Source organism: Anopheles arabiensis, chromosome 3 (assembly GCF_016920715.1).
Source record: "Anopheles arabiensis isolate DONGOLA chromosome 3, AaraD3, whole genome shotgun sequence".
Classification (NCBI taxonomy): domain Eukaryota; kingdom Metazoa; phylum Arthropoda; class Insecta; order Diptera; family Culicidae; genus Anopheles; species Anopheles arabiensis.
In genome coordinates this window covers 15,319,750-15,346,468 of record NC_053518.1, presented here as the reverse complement: position 1 = coordinate 15,346,468, position 26,719 = coordinate 15,319,750, and the positions used below count along the sequence as shown (strand labels likewise).

Sequence of the window (26,719 nt, the reverse complement as noted above, 5' to 3'; positions counted from 1 at the left end):
TCAATAAAGTGAATCTTTGATAAAAGGAGAAATCATAAATTGTCTAGGTTTCTTTATATAGTAGTGTAAGCAATATTTTACCATTTATTTTCTTCTTCTTTCCATTACAAATTCTACCTTATCTTGTTTTATGAGAAACGCCCCTGCCCCATGGGTTGAAATAAGGCCTTATTTACTATGGAAATTGATTTTTTTTTTAATTCCAGACAGAATTTCTTCTAAGTGCTAAATAAAAATCATTGCAAATAACTGAAAATAGTGGCCATATAAAACAAAATCATTCAATTAAGAAGCTCGCTAAACAAATTAAAAATATCCCGTTAAACTTGGTTGAAATATTTCGTTCTAGCGTTCAGTTTGAATTCGATTTCACGAAAATGATTTTCATTTCGTCAATTTTTCAACGGGCGTACTCGGTGAACGTACTCTTGCTTGTACTTTGCAGACGAGACCGCATTTCTCTTGCTCTATTTCTCTCTCTTTCTATCTCTCTCTCTCTCTATCTCTCTCTCTCTTTCTATCCCTCTATCTCTCTCTCTTACTTAACTTACTTGATGGTAAGTTTTAAAAATTTTCATTGAACCTAACAGTCAGTAAATTGTTACCTGTTTTCTGCTTAAAAATGTCTCTATTGTCTTGCGAAAGGATATCAATCAACACAACAGACAGGATACTACCTGCAGTTCTCCTATTACTAACGTCACACGAAGCGTAAACTCAAAAATTGTAAGCTTGATTTTGTATGGGTGAGCGTAAAATTCCTGTCAAAAAACTATATACGGACGTCACACGATGCGTAAACTTTGGCGTAAACTGAATTTCAGCCATACAACCCTGAAATCTTTTGACAGGAAGTTTACGCTCTCCCATACAAATCAAGCGTAAGCTTTTTCAGTTTACGCCTCGTGTGACGTCCGTAATAGGATTTTATGGCTGAAATCCAGTTTAAATCAAAATTTACGCCTCGTGTGACGTATAAGGTCGGTTTAGAGATTGGCAAGGACAGGATCAGTTCCAGGTCCAAAAAAGGTCCAAGATCAGCTTCAGGGCCAGTATGGTTTCAGGACTAGCATCAGGACCAGTATGGGTTGAGAATTCAGTTCCAGCACCCAGAGGAATGTGGTATCAGTGTCAGGGTCAGTATAGGTGCAGGATCAGTCTCAGGACTGTTGAAATTCATTTTACTTCCGGTAATGATTCAGAATCTGTCATTCAGAATCAGTAGAGTGCAGATACCCGGGAATTCAGTTTTTTTTAAATACCTCCGAAGTTATATAAAATATAGAGAAGATCTCCCTAACTCTTCCGTGTAGATAATAGCATTTTTAATACTACTGCATTACACAAGGAGACCATTAATAGGACAACGAAACGGAATTAGTTTTGATTTGCAAAAGTACTCTGCGAACATGCTCCATCTTTACATTCAGGTGTGTCAAACACGTGTCCATGGGAGTAGAAGCGCGTTGAATTGGAGATCATTTCGGAAATCATATATCCAGTTAGATTCTTGTTGCATAGCAAAGAACGTTATTTTACTGATTGCATTTTATTCAGGAAGGAAGGCCACACTTCTTTATTTATATTAAAATACTATTCCAAGCGGCAACACTGTAATAAATTATTTCTCTAAATTAAATACTCTAGATACGAATATGAAACGTCGATATAAAGTCGGGCGCTCGCGTTATCACGTGCTCGAACTCCAGATAGGACAGCTTCCCGTCCCCATCCACGTCCGCCTCCTCGATAACCTTTTCCGCTATCTGCTGGTGCTCCTCCAGCGATAGCTCGTTGCGCGTGAGCGCAGTGATCACGTTCAGCAGATCCGACTGCCCTATAAACCCATCACGATCGTAATCTGATTTGGAAGTGAAACAATTAAACAACAGCGTTATAAACTTGCCGTCCCGAACTGTCGCACAAAACTGTGCCACCGTCGTTACCGTAAATTTTGAACGCGTAGTACACCTTAATGTCACGCGGCGCCTGCTCACTAAACACGGACAGCAGGTCGAGAAAGTCCTCGAACGTCAGGTTACCGTCGCCGTCGCGCGAAAACGCTTCACACATGCGGCCCTTGAACGGGTTCTCCACCAGCTCGGGCAACCGTTCGATGCGTTCCCGCGGCACCTGTATGGTGGACGCCTGTCCCTCGGTCATAATGACCGGTACCAGGTCCGGGCTGGCCTCGTGGAACCGCTGATGCACGCGCAGTATCTCCTTGCGCGTGAAGAACGTACAGTCCTGATAGTCCTCCAGCTGCTGGTCGGTGAAGGTGACCACTTTGTTACCCATCGTTTGGCAGTGGTGCACACCGTCCGAAAGCGCAACAACGACTAAACGGACTCGGTTCATTCCCGACACTCTTCGGCGGGGGTTCGTTACAGCCATCGATTCACTCCACTCGTTTTGGGGCGGTATGTGGAGGAAGCATGGTGAAACGGCTAAAGATTCTCCCTAATGACTTGTTGCTGGTGTCATCGTTCGCACACCAGGACTAACAATTTATCCTTTTACACAGACACAGACACACTCCCACAGCCTAACCCACCATATTCCGGGTGGTGCTAGCACTAAAACCGTTGGGTGTGTCCCATTTCTTCTACCACCCCCAAAGCATCGACTAGAAGAGGCGAAAGGAATTTATCGTCACGCAAAAGGATATCCTTCCCTCACAATGTCCACCCGGTTTCTTCCTCTTCGTGTCAGTGTCTCTCGGAGGCGGTGGTGGCTAGAAGCTCCAAAAGGTTAAACGACCGACAGGGCGCAGCAAGTAATCGATTGCCAGCCACATGGGTGGTTTGTTTGCCCCATCCTTTTTTGTGTGTGTACGTCGCCGCCACATTCCACCACAATGCGCGCACATCGGAAGTCAGATAATTGCTTTGCCATCATTCGCGGTTGGTCACCGTGTTCTGGGTGTAACGATATTTCTTTGTTAAACTGAACTTCTAACTAAAGGCACACCATTTTCGGACAGAAGCTCGAGCGCATCCTGGAAAAAGGATTTTAAGTAATTAATAAAGATTTTCAGCAAATTTATTCTTATTTTTTTCCATAACACATCCACCGTTTTGGTGTAGTAGAGTAATGCAACGTGTGAAAAATAGCTCCTATATATATAAAAACAGATAAGAAGAACAGTGTGTTCACCACACGCATATCCTTCCCTTTCTACAGCACTAACCAGTACGTACTGAATACAGTGTGTGAGTGTTTTTTTGTGTGTATCGACAGATAAAAAGGTTGTCTTATAGTGGTGCGTCACACGACGTTAAAAAAAACTACACAGTCACAATCTTTCCTTAGAAGTCTTTCAAAAAGTCTCTACTTAAATATTTGGAGAACAATTTAGCTACACATCTCTTTCGTCGAAAACGGAAAAAACAAATGCCATTCTACTGCTACCTACTGGTTCAAGAAATGAAAAAAAGAATCTACAATCCTACCAGGTTATACAGTCTGGCTAGCGCGAAACGCGAAAAGTGATTCGAAAAGTGGGTTTTAATATTAGTGATTTTAACCCTTTGTAGAAAAAATACGAAAAATAACGAAAACCTAGCAATAAATACTGCATACATCAAGAGCGTGCTTGATTGTGTGGTGTGGGTTTGTGTTTGTTCACTTCCTCTGCCAGTAAAGAGCTCTGCGCTATCATGAAATGGATTAAATTATTCTCAAAACATGCTTTTTGATGATATTGCTATAACCTAGTACAATCTTCTTTTTAAAAATAAAGTATACACATAAATTATTTGGTGTCATCCTTTCACCCCTTTTTTGTGTGTCATTTCCCCCTGTTTATGTCTCCCGGCTAAAATGCTAAAATAAATAAAGTGTAATAAATAGAGCACGCTGAGTAAACCTATATGATGTCGCACATGTATGTGATGATGCCCGCTGGCATATGATGTTCGATTACATTTGCATGCTTTGACACGTGCGTAATTTAAAAGCAAAACATCACTTAAGTAAACTTATTAAAAGCAGCTTAGTTTCCTTTGTTCAGTCATCTTCTGTTCGTTCTTTGCTTTTAAATTGTCGGTCCACTGTCAGCAGCGCCTCTTGTTTTAGTGAACAAATTACATTATTGTTAGCATTACACACTTACATGCTAGCTTTTCAACCATCTTTTTTTTCCTGTACTTGGTTTTGTCTTTCATTGTTTTCTACTATTCCTTTCTGCTTTACATTGGTGCATTTAGCTTTCTTTTCCCCTTTTATGTGATGATCATTTGCATTTTTTTTGCGTATTAGGTAGCTACTTTTAATATTTAAACATGCAATTATTTCCTTCAGACACACACACACACGCCCACACTGCTATAAAGAGCAAATTCTTCAGGAAAGTGGTTCCACTCCCGGGTTATCTTAGTACGTAGAGTATTGGGCAAAAAAGTATTATTGCTTTTTGTCTTGAGGTTCACCATATTGTGTTCTTGTGTGCTTGTGCTGCTGTTAGTTTGGCTACCCGTTCCTCTATAGGCATCATATTGTAAATCTTCTTAAAGTCACACACACACACACACACACGCACAGATAACTCTGGAGGGACTTCATTAGGATACAAGAGACACAATACAATACAACACACACATATAAATAGACGATTAGATTGCTTCTCTAACGCCGCAATTTGCTGATAAAGTCTCGGTACGCTACCGCAGACGATGCTAGCTGTTCCACATACTTGGCGTAGTGTTTGTGCGATTTGGGATCGAGATCGGTGATCGTCACGTTGACGATAAACTTCATACCATCGATCGAGACGATGTGATTCCGTGCTGCGTCAGTTAGGCTGAAAAAAATGAATAAAATTCGTATTATTATAACGGGAAGATGAAGCTTATAACGGGATTTGTAAACGTTAAACATAAATGAAGCTTAGAATGGTAATGTTTTAGCTGTATATTTGGCAAGTATTTCCTATTTCTTCAAGTCGATCCGTTGTATAAACAATATTAAATTTCAAAACAAATTTAACATAAATCAGGTTAAGGTTCAGTAGCGCAAAACGGAAATCAAACTTCCCATGAAACATAAAACCCCTGAGCCCGCTGAGCAAAAGGTCTCAAAATACCGTGCTGCGAGCTTTAAACAATTCATACAGTGAGAAACCTAAGCAATCCTAATTTATCCAGCGAATCCATACAACGCAAAGACCACACCAACAACGTACAGAGAGTTCAGGTCAGTGGAAAATAAAAAGTTGATCACCTTTATCCGGTGGCACAGCTATAAAGGATGAAGGTTCTCGCTCTCTTTGCAAAGAGTTTATGATACACACACACACACGCACACACAAAAGACAAGTGGCGATAGAATAGGGCGAAGAAATTCTCAGGAATGCGTTCAGGCTCAACACATCCCTAAAAATCCCATATTCCAACACAAAGCCAGACACAACACGAAGCAAAGCGACGGGATAATTTTTCAAATCCCTAAATTGTCTACCAGGACCTTCAGACAGACCACGGAGCAAAGGTTGCCAGTGCGCAGTGGTGGACCAAAAAAGGGAAAAGAGAAACTTTTTTTATCCATCCGACCCGAACGGGATGGATTGCAACTGTGTGCTAATGTGGAGTCTCATTTTCTCCTCTTCCGCCTTGTGCCGTTTGGTGTATGGTACAAGTAATCTCATCCTTTTCTTTTGCTCATGCTTCGTTTGTCACAGGTAGCTTTGGTCCTTCCAGACAGACCCGCATGTGCAAACCTAGTCCTGGCAGTCGCAGCGCGCGGTTCCCATTCACGAAATTTCGACCGACGGTACGACGTAAGAAGAAAAGCTCATTTTTAAATGCCTCTACATCCTCGACAGGGACGGACTCCCTTTGTTCGCGTGTTTCTGTGTTTGCTCACACAGCGCGTACTAGTGTAAGGGCCTGTATTACCTGCTCTCCTCGGCACCGGACAGCCGCCGGAACGTGATCATTATCGAGCAGTCCAGGGCCGTCGCACCGAGCTGATACTGTTCCTCCTCGGACAGGTACTCGGCACAGAAGGAACCGTTCGGCCAGGTGGTGCGACTGGTGCCGCGCCCATCGTACAGTGCGTCCTCCTGGTAGGTGAGATACTTTTCGTACATTTCGTCTATATAGCTGTACGGATCGGATCGTGATTTGTTCAACTTCGATGGATCGATCGTAGAAATGCTTGACTGCAAGAGAGAGAACCCAGGTAAAATAATGCGGAATTAGTAGGAGCAGTTGCTAAAAGATATTGGGCATTATATTAGGCATTTGTGGTATACCTTCACTAGCAACTGCACGTCTAGGATCTGTCGCAAAGCGCAACTTTGGGGAAGAAACTGCTGATTGACGGGGATGCAGGCGCGTTCGTGAAGCTGGTTTTTATCCTTCTATAAAAATCAAATAAAGTTAATATTACATCCACAAAGTCCAACCTTCCAACGGGGTTCATCGTACCTTCTTCCGATCCTTCTTGATGCTCAACAGCTTCCGATCGCAATGCTCATCGTTTGTGGTAAAATCTTTCAGCAAAATCTCCTTTATCAGATTCATGAATATTGTGCTTCTCCTGCGGGGATGAAAAACAAAACAATAAATACACACACCTCATGGGAATTGAATCCAATCGATTATAATTAACACAGCTGGAAAACAGAACACTTACTCATCCTTTGTGCGACCGTCGCGCGGGAACATTTCACGCAGTATCCGATTGAACATGGACTTTTCCCGCTTGTCGTCGTACACGACCTTGCCATTTTTCAATATTTTAAAGTTGTTCTGCGGCGCACCGATAAGGCCCTTTACGGCTTGCAGAACACGAACGGGTTTACTGTGGAACGTAAGGGATAAAGAGTCGAGTCAGTTACATATATACAGCTAGCTGATTTCTTCGCAGTGTATAAGCGTGTTTCATTGTAAATTTATAAACTATTCAAGTTCATTTTCTAGCAGAATTCCCTTCTGATGTATGACCTGATGACGTCTTTTTGTCAGAGTTTACCACATGTTACGCTTCAACTTCAACTCGTGTTCTGGTATTATTGTCCTGGTAACGCGTTCTGTCTACGTATTGTCTTTACAGAAATGCGTCAATCTTTAGTTGAGCAAACATTCTTCAAACAAAGTTTATTACTAAATGTCACCAGTGGACATGCCGTTGGAAATCTGACAAACGAGCATTATTTTGTATGCAGACCTTATCACGTCAAAAGACCAAAACCGAACGGACCAAGCTCCTAGACACAACCGGTGAACCGAAAATGGAAACCAACTGTGCAGCAACTTTCCTGCCAGTGCTCCTTGACCTTTATTGCATATCTCGCTGTTAAAGTTTCTCTTTTCTCTCGGTACGATTGCCTTGCCTATCAAAGGACACAAACAAACGAAACAGACCTGAGGAGGCAGCACTGTAAACCCGTAGTAAACCTTGAATAGCAGGGGGGATAAAGGGGACTGCTGTTTGGGGCAAACGGTGCAGAAAGTGGCGCAAAAACAATGCACGTGTTGTTGCATCGTAATGGAATGTGCATACATTTTACACAACTCGTCCTTTAGCAGAACCAGAGTTAAGCGGCGGTTATGGCAGGCATTCGCAAGAGGATCCTGCTTTGTATCGTCGTCGTTGCCAAAGTAATAAAATTTCTTAGTTTTACTTCCCAATAAAATTGCGCTGTGATTGCGTACCTCACGGTGGTGGTTTTGCCATAGAAACTGTGCCGTGAGCACAAAAACCAAACAAAATCAAACGAAAGCGAACTGACGAAACGAAGCATTTGCATCGCTTCGTTCGCAATCTTCAACCCATGTCCTCCCCCGGCCTCAACTGAGCAATCTCAGCACTCCAACACTTCTAACAACCCAAGACACTTTCTTTCCCTCCCATCCTTTCCCCCACCTTATGTGACAAACAACCACGCACATAGCGTCTGTGGTACGGTGCTGCCGCCGCGCGCGTGTTACTAAAAATATCCCCCAAAAAAGATCATTCAAAATCTTCGAACCTGATCTCCGGGTACGGTTCGCTGAACGGTGGCGTGATTTCCTAGCAAATTCGCTACTTTTCGCCCTTCGGCAGCGATGTGTGCGAACCTCACTACAGAAGTGCAATTGCACCGGCCCTGCAGTTAAATGTTGCCCCCACGTCGTAACGGTAAATTATTGAATGTTTTGCGCACTAGAGCAGCAGCAGAGCAGTAGCAGTAGTAGCAGCCGGCGCAGCAGCAAAAAATGAAATTCGAAAGTGCATGGATCACACGCAAAATGCAGCAGAGTGCAGCTGCTGTGTACGCCGGACCGGTTTTGGGGGTCGGCGTGGTGCTTACGGACCGGGATCGGGAGGAAATTAAATCCCTTGCCGCGTTAAAACTGTGCGCGCCACACGACGATCTCGTGGCGTGTGTGACACACACACACACATCGGATTGATATTCCGGGACTGTGACTGAAGGGATGGGATATTTTTGGGGGCCAACCCGCCAACGGCAAAGTAATAATTGAAGTTTTATTTATAACGCGATGCGCACGATGCGTGAGGTGCATCGCTGTCGTCGTCGTCGTCGTCGTCTTGTTTACGCCTCCCGATGCCACAGCCCAAAGGAGTTTGTGTGCTGGGGCCACAAGTCGGTCTCTCCGGTGTGCGCAAATGATGGTTGCGTCGTATGGGAGAGAAATCGGCAGACTTACATGTCTATCCCGGGCCCCGTTGCACAAACAACCACAAGGGGGAATGGGTAGCCGATGCAAGAACGAACTACGAAACTCCGGAGGACACAGGATGCGGCGTACGAGCCAACCGAGTCATAATTAATGCCTAAAGGTCAGTTGTTTTGCTGCAGGAGTTTCACCAACAACATGCATGGTTGTGTAGCTTGCACCCTCTTGTGGCAGAGATCTTCAATTACCGAAAGAGACACGTTTGAGGGTATGAAGTTGGCCGGATATCATATGCGATCCTCTTATTGTAAGTGCTAACATATATGTAACTAATAGTGATGGGCAAAATGGGCCTGCAGCCGGATTGGGATTTATCTGCATCCAGATGCTTTCCGATTCGTATCCGGATTAGTGTTGGGAATTTCGTTAAAAAAAAAAGGAACGGAACGGAACTAGTTCATTTTTCAAAAAGAACGGAACGTGAACCTGGGGTGCAAAAGAACCGACCCAGAGCTTAGAAGCCGAACTGTCATCCGGGGGGGGGGGTCATCCAAACTGTCATAATCATCCCAGCGTATGGGGGCACGATCCATTCGAGGCTTTTACCCATGCCGATGTTATTGAGTGCTACGAGTTGACGATTGTATCACGAGATTGACTAATTATTTGAATTTCACTTACTATTAAAACAACTAGTTTTTTCACACAAATCGTTTACAAGATCACGGCACTCAAACGGTTGTCGAATGGAACAGTATGCTTCAATCGTGGTATAAAAAATAAATACATTTTATTTTGCGTTGTTCATACTCGCATATTATAATATATCTTTTCCAACCCGTTCTGCCATATGAGTACAGATTTAAGTTTTATAATAGTTATTTGTCTAGTTAAGACAAGCTAATTATAACAAAAAGTATGATAGATGTTACAAATTGCATCATAATACCAAATGCAATTCCATTTTTGGTTTCGCTTATCACCGATTTTTATAAACGATACGCGACGAAGTGCGATGAATATTCCTGTGAGCATGGGAGAGTGCACAAGCAACACATACTGTATGCGAGAAAGAGTGAACAGTTATCTTGCATGCAGCAAGCAACAGCCGGACAAAGCCGGTTTTTTCAAAGAACGGAACGCACGAACGATAGCACCTTGCTAACAATATTGAAGCGGCAAAGACCGGAACGGAACGGAGTGAACCGAAAGAACGAATTAAACGGAACGGAATGAAGGGAAAGAACGGAATGAACGGAAAGAACGAAATGAACGGAACGGAACGGAATGAACGGAATGAACGGAACGGAATGAACGGAACGGAATGAACGGAAAGAACGGAATGAACGGAACGGAACGGAACGAACGGAAAGAACGAAATGAACGGAACGGAACGGAATGAACGGAATGAACGGAACGGAATGAACGGAACGGAATGAACGGAAAGAACGGAATGAACGGAACGGAACGGAACGAACGGAAAGAACGGAAAGAACGGAATGAACGGAACGGAACGATTTTGTATAAAGGATCGGAACGGAACGGCCTACATAAAGAACGGAACTTTTTTACTAGGTTCGAACTGGAACGGCCAACACTAATCCGGATCAACTCCGCAGTTAGCGGGGTGGGGGTTGGGCTAGTTGGTTCTGGAAGAATGTTTAGCCTTTTTAAGTTCTTGGGTAAATTTGAGTATCCTTAGTCAATTATTCATAACAATTAACGTATCACTACACATACTAATTTACATTCCTATCTGGATTATCTGCACTATACAGTGTACACTAGTGATGTGCTCTTTGGAGCGCACCCACGACTTCGATCCGACTCCGGCTATTGTTATTCCGACTCCGACTCCGGCAAAATCTGAACCACTAGCTCCTCCCAGTGTTGGACTTGTTCGGAATCGTCCGGAATCGTCTGGAGTCGTCCGGAGTCGTCCGGAGTCGTCCGGAGTCGTCCGGAGTCGTCCGGAGTCGTCCGGAGTCGTCCGGAGTCGTCCGGAGTCGTCCGGAGTCGTCCGGAGTCGTCCGGAGTCGTCCGGAGTCGTCCGGAGTCGTCCGGAGTCGTCCGGAGTCGTCCGGAGTCGTCCGGAGTCGTCTGGAGTCGCCCGAAATCGTTTGGAGTCGTTTGGTGCTCAGCTCACGATTTATTGTTAGCTTCCAGAAATTATTTGGATTCAATTAATTTATTTGAACTATTCAACAGTATATAGAGCATTGCTACAAATTGTTTAAATTATTTGTTGGAAAAATGTTACCATTATGCCAAATAATTGTGAAAATTCTTAAAAATATGCGAAAATTGTTGGACAAATTCAAACATTTTAAGACAGGAAAGAATATCACGAATGTATTAAAACAATAATCTGAAAAATAATTCTGAACAACAGAACATCATGGAAAACCCATTATACGGTGTTTGCGGGACGCACAAAAATAATTGAATTTCTGCTTATATGTGTAGCTATGAAGAAAGCGATGTGAGCTAGGAGCTAGGGTTGCTTGCAAGCTTGCTTTTTAGTGAAAATATTTTGCTCTACGAATTAACTACGGTAGTAAAACAGATTCAGTAGGAGCCATTTGGATTCGATCGGAGTAGTCCAGATTAAATCGGAGTCAAGGGGGTGTGTATTCGTTTGGAGCAGCCAGATTCGAAGCAATATTAGTGTGGAGTCGGAGTCGGAGTGGATCTACGAATCCAATCCGGAGCCCCCAATCACTAGTAACAACCACAAATATAACGATTACAACTTATACGATTTAATCGATAGTAATCAATAAAATTAGTTCATAATTTAAAATTAATTTAAAGCTATGTCAACGATGCTGCAAGGGCTTCGTGTCCTCGGCAGTGCTAATATTGTTGCAAATTGCGTTTGTTCAATAAATTAGCTCTTTCAATGCTATCTTATCTATCTTGCCGTTTTATTTGCAAACAATCAGCAGCCATGTCGCAGCTAATTGGGTTCAAAATTGTATAACATTCACTCCAAAGAATCGTCAATCAACGAGCCGAGAGGTGTTGGTTTGTGCCATAGTAAAGCCGATAATATTCTACGCAAACGTGTTTGTTTTGCCAAAAACAAAATAAAACACACCAAATGAAAAAGTGACAACTCGTTTCGGGGGGTTTTTTCCCTCTCTTTTTGTACTCTTGCGCTATCATGTTTATGGTTTGTGGTTCGGAAATTACACACTCATCAATATAAATAACACACACCATCCGCGGGTGGGAGGAAGAGGCGCAGGAGACACACTATGACTAATGCCACCTGCCGATACTGTGCCCGTGTGACAGCCCCTCGCCCCTAAAGCGTGCGTTTCTTCTGCTGGCACGTCACAAGGAAAATTTCCGAACCTGCGTCACCACCAAACAACAAACACGCGAGAAACCCAGTGGCCATTAAGCGGTGGTGGGATTTTGTTGTTCAAATTCCGGTGGCGAAAAGAGAAGCAAAAAAAAGGCAAAAAGATCTAGATAAACCCCGCCGGCCCCGTACCGAAAACCGGATCATACCGATAATACTGTCGTTCGCCTTGAGCGCGCGCGGCGGCAGTTCGATTCGTAAAATATAATTCTTTGTTTCAGCAGCGCGCTCCCGGCGGGGTTTGGAGTGAACGTTGTTCCTCATGAACGCGAGAGGATGGGGAAGTTCACATCGCAAATCCCGGTCCCTAACGGTCACCTTTGCCGGAGCTCTGACTGACACTGAGTGACACCCTAGAGGAGCTCGCATTAATCGTGCGGGCACAGGGATTCGCGGCCGTCGATAACCTGTTGCTCGCCGTTCGAAGACTTGACGCGTGAACCTTTCTTGTGACACAAAATGTGTATTTGAAGAAAAGAAAGAAAAAAAAAACATACACACACAAAACAAAAGCAAATCCGCTTCTCGGTGCTGTGTGCGCTATCGATCGCTATTTTTGGTCACCGCGATTCTTCGCGTCCGTGCGAAATACAATCCGTAAAGCGGCTCACACGGCGTGCCGTGGTGGTTAAGTTCCGAGCAGCGTTTAACAGTTTCAAACAGTTGCAAAAATACACAGTAAAAGCAGAGCAGAGTGAGGGCAAACGGGGACGAAAGCCTTGAGATCGTACGACCAACCTTGCCGCAGATGGAAGATTCGTGAAAGAAATGAGATGAAAAGGTTACACGGCCGGGGACAGGGCCCTACTTACCCGGAGTAGAGATCCAGAGGACAGTATTTACTAATCTTGGCTATCGACTTCTTTTGGAGCTGCAAATAGAAGAAAAACGGAATGAAACGAAATCCCCCGAGGGTGTTACAGGGTTTCCCACGATATATTGGTCAGTTTCCATGATTGTTTGGTGCGTTCCCACGATTTTTGGTCGTATCTCATAGATTTTTGGTTCGATCCCATAATTTATTGGTATTTTCCGATTGGATATCAATACAATTAGACCAAAAAATTCTGGGAAACGACCAAAAAATCGTGGGAACGCACCAAAAAATATGGGAATCCTCCAAAAATGTATGGGAATTAACCAATAAATCGTGGGAAACCCTGTAAGGGTGAAAGTGAACCCATAAGGTTACAACCGGCTAGTTGCGATATTACCTTTAAATATTGATGCAAACAGTAACGGCACTTCCGAAGGTCCCCACCACCGTTGGACAGCGGCTCCGGGGGAAGGGGTATGTTATCACAGAATTCGTACGCCAGCCAGCCCTGCTTCGGTTTGATTTCGACGCAGTACGTCTGGTAGTGGGTGGTGGTTGGTGTGGAAGAGATTTTCGAGTCCTGTGCCGATCGATAGAATGGAAAATAATCAAGAAATATAGCGAAATGAGCTCTAACGTTGACTTAGAGTGCATAATGAATTAACGTTGGTTGTTGGATATTTGAGTAATATGCATTCCTTAAAATTGTATTTGCTCTGAAGGCTAATACACAGAGTGAGTTACACGATCATATTCGTCTACTGATGCTGAGAACTTCCTTTCAACAAACAATCAACTTCAGCTGATACTTCCGAAAAATCAAAATCCAACTCTAATAATATATAATTCTGCCTGAGCACACAAAAGCTATTCCAAGTAACCAAATTAACACAAGCGTACAATTTGCCCTACAGTGCTGACATAAAGTTGCTGTCCTGACTGTTCCCAGAACTCATTTCGAATGGCATCAGTACAATAAGAGGGCACGCTTACGCGTACTCAGATGCAGAGGCTAAAGTTATACCATATAAACGAACCCAAAACCAATGAGATATTTATACATGTACGCTGTCTCTCGGTACCGAGAGCGGCTCCAAAGGACACTTGAGTTTATCCCAGAATCAATACCATAGCAGCAACCACCAGTAAACATAGGTGTAATTCTTGGCTTTCCGGGAAACTGAAGCTTTTCTTTTTGCCGTGTGCTAACCACCCAACATTGAACGCACCTGACTGAGGTCCCGCACACGCGCAGGATACAGCCACTTGGGCAGGAAGGCTACGTCCGGATACAGGATACCGTCTAGCTCCCGTATTTCCTTACCGAGCCTCATCGCTGAAATGGAACGCAAAAAGTTAATTAGATAATTTAAATATATCGTTGCGAATTTGGTCCAAAACTTCTTACCGGGCCGAAAGCAACGCAACCGTTCGTTGAACGCCTGCAGATTGTACGTATTCAGATGGGCCAGCTTCGGTGCTGGTACGTAGCACGGGGAGAACTGGCTCGCAATGACCTGCGAGTACTTGACAAAGCGGCGCAGATCTACATTGGAGTCAGCTGTGATTTTAGAGAAAACGAAAACACAAACCTTACTCACTGTTTCTTTATAAATGCACCCCCAAAAAACACGGAGGAAAACACGCTATGCACGAATGTAGCTGCTTACCTTTACCCTCCCGACATTCGACGGTGGACTTGCGCATCCGCAGCACGTGCTTGTTGTCCGATAGAGAGAGCACAATGTTGGCGTTACCTTCCGCCCGATACATTAGCCGGTTCTCATCGATCCGTTCCAGTATTTCCGGCAGATCGTACCGGATGGTTTTCGTTTCCCGCTCATCATCCAACACACCGGACGCTCGGTGACCAAGCTCTTCGACCAGCTTTTCCTGCCGCCATACCGCCGGCCGTGTCCTTTGGCTTTGCTGCTCGTGCTCATCCTCACCATCATCATCATCATCGTCGTCATCGTAATCATCCTCGTTTGGATCGTCAATCGGTTCGATTCTGCTGCAGCTCCGCAGATACTTATCGTCGGACCGCTTTAGCATACTGTCGTAACAGTAGCTACTGTGGCTAGCGTTTATTTTTCCCATGGTTGATGTTAAAACAATCAAGCAGACAGAGAGAGAGCACAATTGCCACACACAGGCTTATCCGGCACACTGGTAAATTATCCTTCCTCCAACACTATTGCTTACGCGGGGTTTATTTTGTCTTTTTGGCCGCTTGTAGTATGCTCACTTCTTACAATACCCTGTGGGGTTTGTAGCTGTCGTTTCACACAACCTCCATCAGCTCAGAAAGTAATGATCGGGCGAGGACTGTTCGGTTCTGCCAGCCGTACCAATGGACGCACCGATGCCACTGACGAGATTCATGTTTTATTCACTCCACAATCGATGGATATGCACGACGAACCTTCCCTCTTTAGGTTGGCCGTGTTTAACCACCAAACACCGAAAGGGCGGACTGGGCAACGCTGACTGGCCTCTGTCTGTAAAGGCAATGGAAAAAACGGAAACGTGTGGTAAGTGTTTACGCGTATGAGTGACAGATAGGCGGGACGGTAATAACTCATGGCAAATAATATTTGGGCATCGATGACAAACGGTAGATAACGAACCCCTTTCCTTCTTCTTTAAACACACACTAACACAGGATTCCGTCGTGACCGCTTACCTCCGACGAGGGAAGCAAACATGGGGCGGATGTTCCACAGCTAACTCTGATGCTTGTATTATTGCTGCCCTAGGCACTCACCTCATCAGCCTTGCAGGGGCGCTACTCAATGGAACGTGAACAACGTGAGTACGTAATTTCACACCTTCTCATAATGCCGTTTCAATGAAGACTAGATGAGTCAATGAGTGTACATAGTTGATTGGTACACACAAAACGAAACACATGGTCAGCCAGTAAATCACACCGTGAGTGAAGTGTGATAAAAAGGCTAGGCATTCGAAGCTCCTTTAGAGCCCCCCCAGAACCTGTCTCTGTGTTCTGTACCGGAGCTTTGGGTACGGTTGTTGTTGAAGCTGACTCATTTATCTGACAATCCCACACAGTAACACAACCTCAAGAGTAGTGGTATTGATCAGAGAGGTGATTCGACGCATGTGTACGGTTTGTCTTATCGGCTGAGACGGTTATTCCAAGGGTAATAAAGATTGCCCCTTCTGGAGGGCGCAGTTCTTTGTAGCTCCATAAAATTCGCACAACGCCAACGACACGTACTCCCCTGTTGTGCTTAATGAATAAGATTACACGCTGGTGCAATTAAAACCTGGAGGCACTCCAATCTTGGTTGATAGCAGTACGAAAGCTGTAAAGCAAAATGTTTACTAGACGAACCTGTTTCATTTGCTTTGGTAGTTTGCAGACGCTGACAAATATTATTGGGCTTTCCGGTACACTTGTGTTTGGTTTTGCTGGCTTTTGTTGCAGAGTCATTTAATAAGAGTAACAAATAGAGCTATTGCCGTTGCATTTAACTTTTGATCGAAGAATGTGACCTCCTATCTAAAGCCATGCATTTGATTGGTGTTCTACGGGAATTCTAGGTAACAACATACAGGGAAGCATTCCATCGCTGGTACATTAAATTGCCGACAAACCATGGTTATCACCAATGTGCAGCAACGAGATCTGGGAAACGTTTTAGGTTCATAAGAAAATTTCCATCTCCTATATGTGGTTCCAAAACTCATCGAAAATTTATCAAAATTCATTATTTGTTGATGTAAAAACGGATTTCCTGAAATAAAGTATCAGAGCAAACTGAAGATATTTTATGAAGATAGAAGAACCGCGTATATCAGGTACAACGACAAGCTTTTGAGAGTTATTAGGTATCACGTAGCGGAATAATCAATCCATTGATGAAATACTATAAATTAATACCTAAAAAATCGCCCTGCTCACTACAGTTGTTTGATGTGTTCTAATTTTTGCGACGAAAAATAATGTATGAGTCCTAAACCGGCACCCTGCACGAATAACAAATAACTGCAAAACAAACATGCCTATCGATCCTCTTGCAATACCTCTCCCCGGATGTTTATAGATTCTTTTATTGTCATTTATCACGATGATCCACCAAAACAACACTTATCATTGCAGTGTACATTGTACATTGTTTCCTGCAAACTCGTCCCAAAACAGAACCATTGTTTAGAGCACAAACTAAGCACATATCGCGGTCAACATACAACACCACCCACCCTGTTGTTCAACATATGTTCCGATGGCTATCGAAAACTAGTGTCCAGCACGCAACACGCACGCAACTCCCTACCGACTGGATGCTAGTAGTTGCCAGTGCTGCCGTCCTTCGCGGCAGATGATTCCGTTCCGTGCAAACAACATGTGGTACTACTACCTCATTATACTGTGGCTTACCGTGCTGATCTACACTGCAAACGTAGGGTCCCGTTGAGAGCTTTCTTCAGTAAGAACCTTTTCTTTAACAACTGTCCAATTCTGTTTTTAATATCACACAGTGCATTTGGGTGGTGGAGATCAACAAGTTGCATAAATCGTGTGAAAACCCTAGCAAACGAGCGCCCTTCCCGCTCGATATGTCCAAGGTGCAGATCTACCTGTCCGAGGAGGACAAGCTGGTGTTGAACGGTGAGGTGACGTTCACGCAGGACATCTTTCCACCGTGGGGGGTAGGTAGAAGGTTCTGCTTCTTCCAGCACAGAATAGAACGATATCGCAACTCATTTCACGTCACAACAGATTTCGATCTACACCCACAAATTGGACCACGGCGAATGGACCCCGACGGCGTACACCAAGAGCGCCTTCAATCTGTGTCTGGAGATGCACGCGAGCCACGAAATTTGGTACATCATTACAAAGCAATTGAACAAAACCAACTGTCCTTATCGGAAGGGTGTAAGAACCATTACAAATGCCCGAGCTCTTTGTGTGTCATTTGGAACAATCATTTTGCTTTTTTCCTATTTCAGTATGTAGAAAAGTTCGACATGGTTGACATCGGAAGTTTCGGTTTCGATGATGTGCTGCAGGATCTTGTCGGTGACTGGAGAATTTTTGTCGACTTTAGATTGGGTTCGGTACCGCACAAGCTGCAAATTTCCTGTATGATGTATGAAATTTCCATACTAGAACACTGACAAACACACATAAAAAGGAAGAATCTCACCAAAAAGGTGCTTATTTTATCTGTAAAAGTTGGCAGCAATTAGAGTGCTGGTTTGAAATTTCCAAAAGAAAGGCAAAATAAATATTCTAAATTTGTTTGAGAGGTTGTTGGCGGGTTAGCGATGAAGACACCGATACAGGATCCATTTCTGAGAGCACAAACGAACTGTACCTTGGTCATATCTTCCACACTAATGACAATAGTGTTGAAAAGAACGTTCCATCTTGCCCTGAACCACATTTAAACCAAAGGAAAAGTAGAACATCTCATTTTCCTCAAAGACGCACTTTAAACCAATGCCAAATCAATCCCAGCCATGGTCCCTCCATCGAAACGTATTCTAATGACGCGACCACTACTGCTGGGTGCGAGAATGCATTGGAACCGATTTCATCTCGTCTCTCGCGCTACCTTCATCTGCGACCGCTTTTGTCTGTATCCAGGTCGGGTGGCACAATTAACGGCGTTTAACCACTAATCGTCCGTCTTGCATCCATCGCACCAAGCAGCCAGTCCGATTGGACGCACAAAATGAGTGCGAAAAAACGACCATCACCACCACCATCACCACCACCACCGTCCAGCATAATGACTAGCCAGTAGCCTCCAAAAAATAGATCTACACCATACGGCACCACCAGACAACAGACAGCGAACCCGTTGGTTGTTGGGGGGGGGTAAATTTTGCATTCAACATAACATATTTTGTGTTTCTCTTTTTTCTTGTGTTGTCTACATGTGTTCAATATCGCGATGATCATCTGTGGTGGTGGTTAGCGTTGGTTAATTGTTGCTGCAAAAGCTGACTGAATTTCGCCCGCTTAATAATTGAATTACAATCCTCACGTGGCCCTCAAACCGTTGATCGGTGGTTTTGCGATCGAGAGCTACTGCCGAGCGATCAAGCATTGAGGATCGAGTACACCGGGTAAGCGGGTTACAGCAACTACATAGTGTTGGAATACTGGAATACTTTAAAAATATATAAAATTTAAAAAACATTTCGTACATTAAACCATTCGATTCATTAAAGAACTGAAATATTTTAAAATTTAACTCACACTACTTCTGAACTGCTTCAACTTCAATTGGTTGTAAACCTTCGAAACAAAAAAAAACAAAAGCAACGGTCGAACACAAGCAATCACCGCACAAAAGGGAGGCATACTCGCGGTCTATTCACCCAAAACTTTTGTTCCACACACACACACACACAGACATAAACAGCGAGCTGAAGGTGCCGCTTCTAATTGCAAATTGAGATCAATAACGATCATTAAAGCTGTAGCTTGGTCCGCGGCAGTAGTAGTACCCGTGCAGCACCACACTCTACACCACGATCTCCAATGTTCCACACAAGTTAGAAACTCATAGCAAATCGAAATACGAGGTGTTTTCCCCCTCTCATTCAAGTAGAGCAGCGTATGGGGCGAAAAAAAAGCTTCTTATGCTTCGAGAGCTTCGAGTGCCGTTCTAGGATGAATTGAGAAGTGAAGCAAAAAACGGCACAGTCGAGTGGGAAAATTTAGGAAAATTGCCCACTAACCTAACTGCTAAATGAAAATGGCCCTCAAAACCGCGCGGCACGGATCTGATAGGTGGTAGTGGGAAGGAGGTGGAAGCGAGGTGGTAGTAACGTTAGCCTAGCTACGGGTAGAATGGAATGGAAAACTGTTAATGCAATATGACTTTTAATTGGGGCAAAATTAGACACAGTTATATTGCATGGCAATTTGGATTACCTTGGGTTTGTTTGCTCGCGCCTGCGGATGGGGCTGGCGAGAGCTCTTTGTGGTGTATTAAAGCTGTACAAATTTGACTAGAATTAGAATATTGCTAGCACCAGACGACTCTAAAATTTGATGAGATAGATAGCATTAAGGCCTCGAAAGCCTCATTATACGTCTACGACACATAATGCTGAAGAGTCATTGTAATCTACACTTGATTTTAACACGAATTACAATGAAACTCTTCATAAATCTATACTTTTTGATAAACTTAAATCAGAAAATGATCGAGGCTTTTTATTGGAGAGTTTCTGATGGTGCAGTTCTTAAATCCCTAAACGCCAGTTAATGCTTGTTTGATTCATAGTAGAACAAAACATCTAAGAGATCGTCACGAGTAACTATGAGCATACATAAACATGCATATTGACTTTAACTATTCATATTGATAAACATAAATCAAATTTATTTAACAAATATTCTCTTTATTCGATAAAGCAAACAAACCAGTGAGAACATTTGTTAAGCGATGGAGCAAAGAATAAAAGCATAAAAGCAAAGAAAGAAATTCACGTAAACAAATGTTACTAAATCCGAAATATTAAACCGTCACGGGCATGTCTGCCTTGTAAAGAGCTTATTGGACTAGATTTAAACCAGGTAATCGGATGTAGTCAGTGCTTGTTATGAGGAGAAATTCCCCAAACTAGAATCCCCTCTGGCCGCTCTGGCTCTTGGTTTAATACAAACCACCCTTATTTTACGGTGATTGTCTTACGATAACTGCTAACATTTCAGCCATAGTTTATCAAGCGATACTGGTGATTATGTTGACATTATTATGTTTGTTTTTGTATCAATTCATGGGGATAAAAATCCTAGATATTGAATGTTTTTTACACTCCCTGTCTCTTTTTAGGGTATTTTTGCTGATGAACCTTGAAGCCTGTTTTCAGTTTAGAGTATGTGTAATTAAGACAATCCGTTAAAGACACCAGCTCCTACAAAGACTTAAATATAGTCGCCACACCAAAAAGGTAGACGTTTTCATGATGGTGAAATCGATAAACAATATCAATATTCTCAAATTTTGGCTCGCATATCACTGTACAGTACTTAAAGTAACTAGAAACTTCAATACAAAAAGAAACATAATTCAAACTATCCAGTTCTTTTTAAGTTTTGGCCAATCACTTTGTTAGAAATACTCTGTTACAAAAAGAGATTTACCTTATCAATGTTTTGTAGTGATCAATAGATGGAAATAAATGGTTATCGTTAACCAATCACACACAAACACGTTGGACGTTTTGAGAAGGATAATTCACAGGATCTTCTGCAATAACGCCTACGAAACGGTATCACAATATTCCGCATTAGGCACGCACCTTAGGTCCCTGCCGTCGCGGATTGACGTCATCCAGCATAAGACAATTAGAACCGGTTTCTGTATGCAGTACATCCGACTTGCACCACACACCTGTACGTACGCAATCGGTAACAACAATAAGGGCAATGCGTCGACGCGTGCAGCACATATCCACAAACACATCAACGCAGAAGAAGCCTTGAAAGAACTCAATACCACTCGATACCACCCCCTCCCCCATCCCACGCAACACTGGCCGCACGTACGTACACCGACCGTGTAGACTTCATGGCACACGGTGCTTCAATGTCATCAACCGGAGGCACTTCTTCCCGACCCGCGGCGGTTAAACACGATGAGGAAGTTCATGCGTACGCTTCCTGTATTCCTTCTTTCAGCACTCACCTCACACGTTAAGCGTGCAACACACCACGGGTAATAAGAAGTAAACAAAAACACACCGGAAGTGAATCGGAATTGGAAAAGGATTGCCGTGCAATGGGTTAACAACAGCTCACACGCTCGTTAAGTTACTGCCAGTTCTCGCACGCACTTTTTGCAACAACATATTAAACTAACCTGCTGCTGCTGCTACTGTTCGTGTTGCTGATGTAAAGAATCGGCACACAACACTTCAAAACTTTGCTTGCTGATTCTTGCTGATTCCGTTGCACCGTGTGACACGTTACATCACTCGGAAACACACTCACCGTAAGGCCAAAGCACGGCCAAGTAGTTAGAACAGCAGCGGCAACTGGATCAACTTTAAAATTGTCTAACGCGCAGGCAGGCAGCAGGTCGAGCGCTAGTCTCCCCTCCACTAGACTAGCTCTAGCCGCATAGTGCAACTGCCAACTGCGATGTATCGAGCTAAACCAAACTGTAAGAACGTAACTAACTGCCGCCAACTGCTGCTCTCTCGGGGGACTCTACGTCAGAGCCGGGTTGCATGTATGAGCCATTTGTTTAACCTTATACAAAGCGGATGATGATCGAACCGGTAGTCCCAAAAAAGGGGATGGTGCAGGGTAGGGAGTTGTGCCAACGTGAGATAACAAACACTGGAAAAGTTACAGCTTGCGGGGAAATGCCCCGGGGGCATGGTACAGAGGTACTGGTGGTTGGTGGAAAGAGGTTGAGAAAACTTGCTCGCTTCTCCATTATCTCTGGATAGCCGCCCCCTGCCAACGGATCGTTTCTACGTCATCGTGCCGCCCCCGCTAGTGGAAAAGCGTCATTCCCAAAACCAACAACTACGTTTACCTGGGCGATTGGCGCCAAAATTTGTCAACGGATGGTAGACCTTGCGGGCCTTACACCATGCCAGAACTCGTCACGGATATCCGTTTCGTCAACCGTTTTACGAACAACGACTTTCTTTCAGCCGGTTTTTCGTCACCTTCCCCACTGCTCATCTTGTTAAGACGGCATCATTTGTTTTTTTTTACACGTTTTACTTTTCTCCTCGAATGCGTTAACAGGCGGAGCGCGATTGCTGTACGGGAAGTGTACGTCACTAGCCGGACCGTGATGATCGTTCTACGTCAGCAAGGAGAGGGTGAAGAGAGGGTTCATTGAGATGGGGGGGGGGGTGCACTTAGCACGGTGCATTAATCGCGTTAGTTTGTGCCAGGATCGAATCGATTTCCTTATCAGACGGAACGTCAATCGTGAAAGCAGACATGCAGGAATTTCAAATGAGTTTGTCGGCTTATTTTTGCAATGATTAAAGGGGAACACCGGATTAAGAATGTAAATAAATGGATGGTGTATAAGGTAGGTAGTACTAATTCAATTTATTACATACGTTATATGGATTACGTTATACTTCTTGAATGATGCTTTGGCCTACATAGGACTGTTGCTTATTTATTATGAAGTTGCTAACAGCCTTCTAACGATGTATTGAATCATGACATTTTGATTTATGAATTTAGATAAACTGTTGCTGCTCAAAGAGCCTTAACAAACTACAAAAGTATTATTATTTAGCTCCAACAATTCAACAATACGTAATTCAATCGTCTGAATGATAATATCACTTATATGAATTCTTCTGTTAGTTCCACGATCCTTTGAAATACTATCAAATTGACAAATGTTCGGTTCGTTAATTTTATAAAATATACGCTAGGAAATATAAAATAAAACGAAAATGACATATACTGCATCAATAGTGTATTTGCCAAAAAAAAACCCTTACTTAAAAACTTACGGGGTTTTTGAAGGTTTTGCTTCGTGTGGGCCTTCTTGTTACCAGCTTTTGCAGGCTTAATAAGATTTGCCACGGAGGGACGAATCATACGAAGCTTGAACCCACGACGGGTATGTTGTTGACTTGTGTGAGTTGTGTGACCATGAGACCAATGGTTTTTGGAGGTTTAGGGACTACAAATTCTGATATGTAAAAGGAAATTCAAAACTTGAGATGTATGGGACATTTAAAAACTATCTATATATTTGTTTTTTTTTTAACTATCTGCCGTGCCTGCCTTCGATCGAATGCCTCTCCAAGTATCGTGAAATTAGCAAAAAATCAGGAGAATATTGCACTTGCAGTTATCATACTACGGCCACAGATTAACGACTAGCTTGGAACCTGCCGAAGGGGATCACAGTAGAGATGCAGGGTGCATAATATATAGTAAAAAGCATTTTCCATTGCTTTTATTTCATTTATTACTCCAACCAGCCGCCAACTGTATAACAGGGTAATAAAACTACACATATAATAAAGCAAAAAGCACATTACAATAAAACCAATTTGAGCCATCTTTATGCGTGAAGAGCCATCAACCTCTGAACGAGCGCAATCAAACTGCTCCAGATGCACCACCGAGATGCGCCAAATGCTGTGTGTGTGTATGTGTCTGCATCACCTGTGCGACTGCAACACCCAGGGGATTGGGTGCGGTTGTTATGTGCAGAAATTTGAATAGCAAAATATGCATGACACGCTTCACGGCCGCCAAGCATATGTGCCGCCTAATGAGCTAAACATGTACCCAGCATACACAGGTTTTTGTGTGATGGAGTGATGATGATGATGGCAGCACCAGCAGCAGCAGTATGATGCCTATCTTTCGCTGATGCGTTCAATGCTCGTTTCGTGGGGAAAGTTTAGTGGCTCGTTAGAGATGAGTTTCTACCCACCGTGCTGCAGCAAACGGCACGCAGACAATAATGCCCAAATCACATTAGCTGCGTTACACACACACATCGTGCCGTGGAAGAGGAACGGATAAGAATATCCGCAAGTTTGCCCCCCGAAAACCCTGTCCATTTGTGCGCGGGATAACATCAAACGGAGAGTGAGAAGGTGTGGAACAATAACACACCACAACCAAAGAGGATGGGCAAAGGGGACACGACACGGACGAAGTAAATCAAACACAAACACACAGTACAGAGCAAAGCTAACATCCCGTGAAGATCGGGCAATAAAATGGTAAAGCTCTTGCCTGCCAAACAAAGCCAACCCGAAAGCCGTAGGGTGACCACCCTTCTCCCGCTTTGGGGGTGGCTGGGTAGGTGGTGAGAATCCAACAAACGTGGATTAGTGATGCGCCAATTCGCACCAAACAAAGGCCCCAACAAAACTGTGGTGTGGCGCAGTCGCAAGTGCTAGTAGTGGGTCCGGGAGGAACGATCGCACTCTTTGTGGAAATTAACGACCAAAGGGCCGTTGGACCTTTTTATTGAAACGCAAAAGTAACGTATTGATGTAAAACGAATAAAGAACCGAATGAAATGAGCCCTTCTTGACGCACGGATTTGTGTAATGAACCGTTTCTCCTGACAGATGGTGAATAATCGTGGAATATTTTAAGCGTAGCACACACCAACTAAAAAATACACCAAATAATTATTGAAACAATAGTTGAGGATCACGTTTCATTTGATTGTAGGAGCTCAACTCAGCGTTTCCAATTCATTAGACTAGAAATGATCATTTAATGCAATTGTTTAATCATTACCATAAGATTTAAAACAAACTGATTTAGTATTATTTTGTTTTAAAATTGTCATTATATCACGTTTATTTTGTTAGCCAGGGTAGGACAGGAATCAATTCCTGACTTGAAATAATTCCAAGTAAAGTTCCAACACTGTAAATACCTTAAATAGAAACAAATCCAGGACCGATATCGACCCGGATGACTTGTTCCAGCCCTGTGGTAAGTTCCACTACAGGAATGTGTTCTAGGGTTGGTTCGAATACCGGGGTAACTAAAGCATCAGTTCAAAGACTGCGAAAAGTCAGCAGACAGTTCCAGTATTGAAATAGATCCGAGACCTGTGTTGTGCTGTGGCCATTTCTTTTCAATCTACTTGGTCTAACATTAACTTCCTCGTCTGTATATATTTGTTTTTTTAAAAGAAATATCTCTTTTTAAACATTATTATCTTAACGATAGCTTCGTCATCTCAACCTATGCAGGGGTATGAGGTGGGTATCATCATCATCATCAGTTCCAGTACCGTCGTAGGTATTAGTATCCGGAAAGGTTCGGGATCACTTCCAAATCTAGAAAAGGTTTGATATCAGTTATAAAATTGAGATAGTTCCAGGATCAGTTTCAGTACCGGGGACGATTCCAGCGTCAGAGTTGGTACTACTATCAGGATATAGGTTCAAGATCAGTAGTAGTATATCTGGATAGGTTCAGGATTTGTGCCATAATCGTTACAACTTTGGAATCAGTTCTTGTACCGGTTTATGCGCTAGCTGCAGTTAATGGATCATCACAATTCAGGGATACATTCAATGAGTTGGACCGATATGAGTTAAGAATGAGCTCCAACAATAAACCGTAAAAAATCAACAATAATAGGGTTAAGGAACAAAGGGGACCTATGTATGAATATCAAGCTGGTTTTTTAAAGTAAAATTATGAACAATTGGAAAATATGTCCCTTAATTTCATTGCCACAACGAGCGCTAGAAACACTTGGTTGGCGTTAGAAATTACATTAAAATACTTGAAAACAATAACAAGAAACATTTTCGATTTCGAAAGACAGAGTTGCACAAAACTAGCTCGATCAGCTAATATGTACATGTGCTTCAATTAAACGGCCAATACACCCTCTCATGTTGCAACCGTAATGTGCAGTGGAATAACAAATTTAAGCCCAGCAAATTACAAAATATGCCATCTACACACCTTTCATAACATTGACCGGTGTCGATCGACATGCGGCCCCGTGATGACAACATGCAACATGTGCTTTCCTAATACAACCGTGAGTGTTTGTGTCCCATACCCCCCATGTGTTTGTGTTTTACGTCAAACGAGCTGCACTACCTACGTACGTCATCGATTGTCAAGACACATTCGATTGAAAGTCGGTTGTACCATTTTCCGCTTCACCCCTCCCGAGTCTCCATGTAACGTTTTTACACACTTCCCCTTTCCTCCCTTTACAGCAAGATGATGGCACAGCACACACATACACACACGAGGTTGCGTGCAAATGGCACGTGAGTGTAGCAGCCCCAAAGCAGCAGTAGCAGTAGCTGAGGCCATAAATGTCAGTCCGCTTTGGCGAACTAATCGTCGTCGTCATTGCCTTAGGCAGCCATAATAGAGCCGGGCATTAGCGATCGCCAAAACGTTAAGCCACC

General features: G+C 43.3%; 3 protein-coding genes across 6 annotated transcripts in view; 1 reads left to right on the top strand and 2 right to left on the bottom strand.

The window, feature by feature from the left end:
- Positions 1-1,526: 1,526 nt before the first annotated feature.
- On the bottom strand, positions 1,527-2,962 carry LOC120899773 (calcium and integrin-binding family member 2). The gene is made up of 2 exons (XM_040305984.1): positions 1,947-2,962; positions 1,527-1,861 (listed from the first exon to the last, which is right to left on the bottom strand). Exons 1-2 carry the CDS (start codon positions 2,392-2,394, stop codon positions 1,644-1,646), a joined length of 666 nt encoding a protein of 221 aa, XP_040161918.1. The 5' UTR covers positions 2,395-2,962; the 3' UTR covers positions 1,527-1,643.
- Positions 2,963-3,024: 62 nt separating this feature from the next.
- LOC120899770 (inositol-pentakisphosphate 2-kinase) overlaps positions 3,025-26,719 on the bottom strand; it is a 119,309-nt gene continuing 95,614 nt past the window's right edge. For 2 of the 4 annotated variants that reach the window (XM_040305979.1, XM_040305980.1), the window contains 10 exons: positions 14,485-15,315; positions 14,223-14,375; positions 14,044-14,150; positions 13,212-13,394; positions 12,810-12,868; positions 6,637-6,804; positions 6,429-6,540; positions 6,254-6,361; positions 5,895-6,160; positions 3,025-4,801 (listed from right to left, as the gene is read on the bottom strand). In XM_040305979.1, coding sequence (XP_040161913.1) covers positions 4,627-4,801; positions 5,895-6,160; positions 6,254-6,361; positions 6,429-6,540; positions 6,637-6,804; positions 12,810-12,868; positions 13,212-13,394; positions 14,044-14,150; positions 14,223-14,375; positions 14,485-14,914 — 1,761 coding nt within the window. In that variant the 5' untranslated portion in view covers positions 14,915-15,315 and the 3' untranslated portion in view covers positions 3,025-4,626. The other 2 variants (XM_040305982.1, XM_040305981.1) reach the window with 2 other exon arrangements.
- On the top strand, positions 15,237-20,184 carry LOC120899774. The gene is made up of 6 exons (XM_040305986.1): positions 15,237-15,348; positions 15,480-15,629; positions 16,983-17,241; positions 17,321-17,491; positions 17,562-17,720; positions 17,795-20,184. The coding sequence occupies exons 3-6, from the start codon at positions 17,161-17,163 to the stop codon at positions 17,960-17,962; spliced, it is 579 nt and encodes a 192-aa protein (XP_040161920.1). The 5' UTR covers positions 15,237-15,348; positions 15,480-15,629; positions 16,983-17,160; the 3' UTR covers positions 17,963-20,184.

Bases quoted from the DNA above. Each gene is read 5' to 3' on its own strand.
- LOC120899773 (XM_040305984.1), bottom strand. From the start codon at position 2,394: ATGGCTGTAACGAACCCCCGCCGAAGAGTGTCGGGAATGAACCGAGTC. The intron at 1,862-1,946 runs GTAACGACGGTG...CTTCCAAATCAG, and splicing joins CTACGCGTTCAAAATTTACG to ATTACGATCGTGATGGGTTT.
- LOC120899774 (XM_040305986.1), top strand. From the start codon at position 17,161: ATGATTCCGTTCCGTGCAAACAACATGTGGTACTACTACCTCATTATA. The intron at 17,242-17,320 runs GTAGGGTCCCGT...AATATCACACAG, and splicing joins TGCTGATCTACACTGCAAAC to TGCATTTGGGTGGTGGAGAT. The intron at 17,492-17,561 runs GTAGGTAGAAGG...ACGTCACAACAG, and splicing joins ACATCTTTCCACCGTGGGGG to ATTTCGATCTACACCCACAA.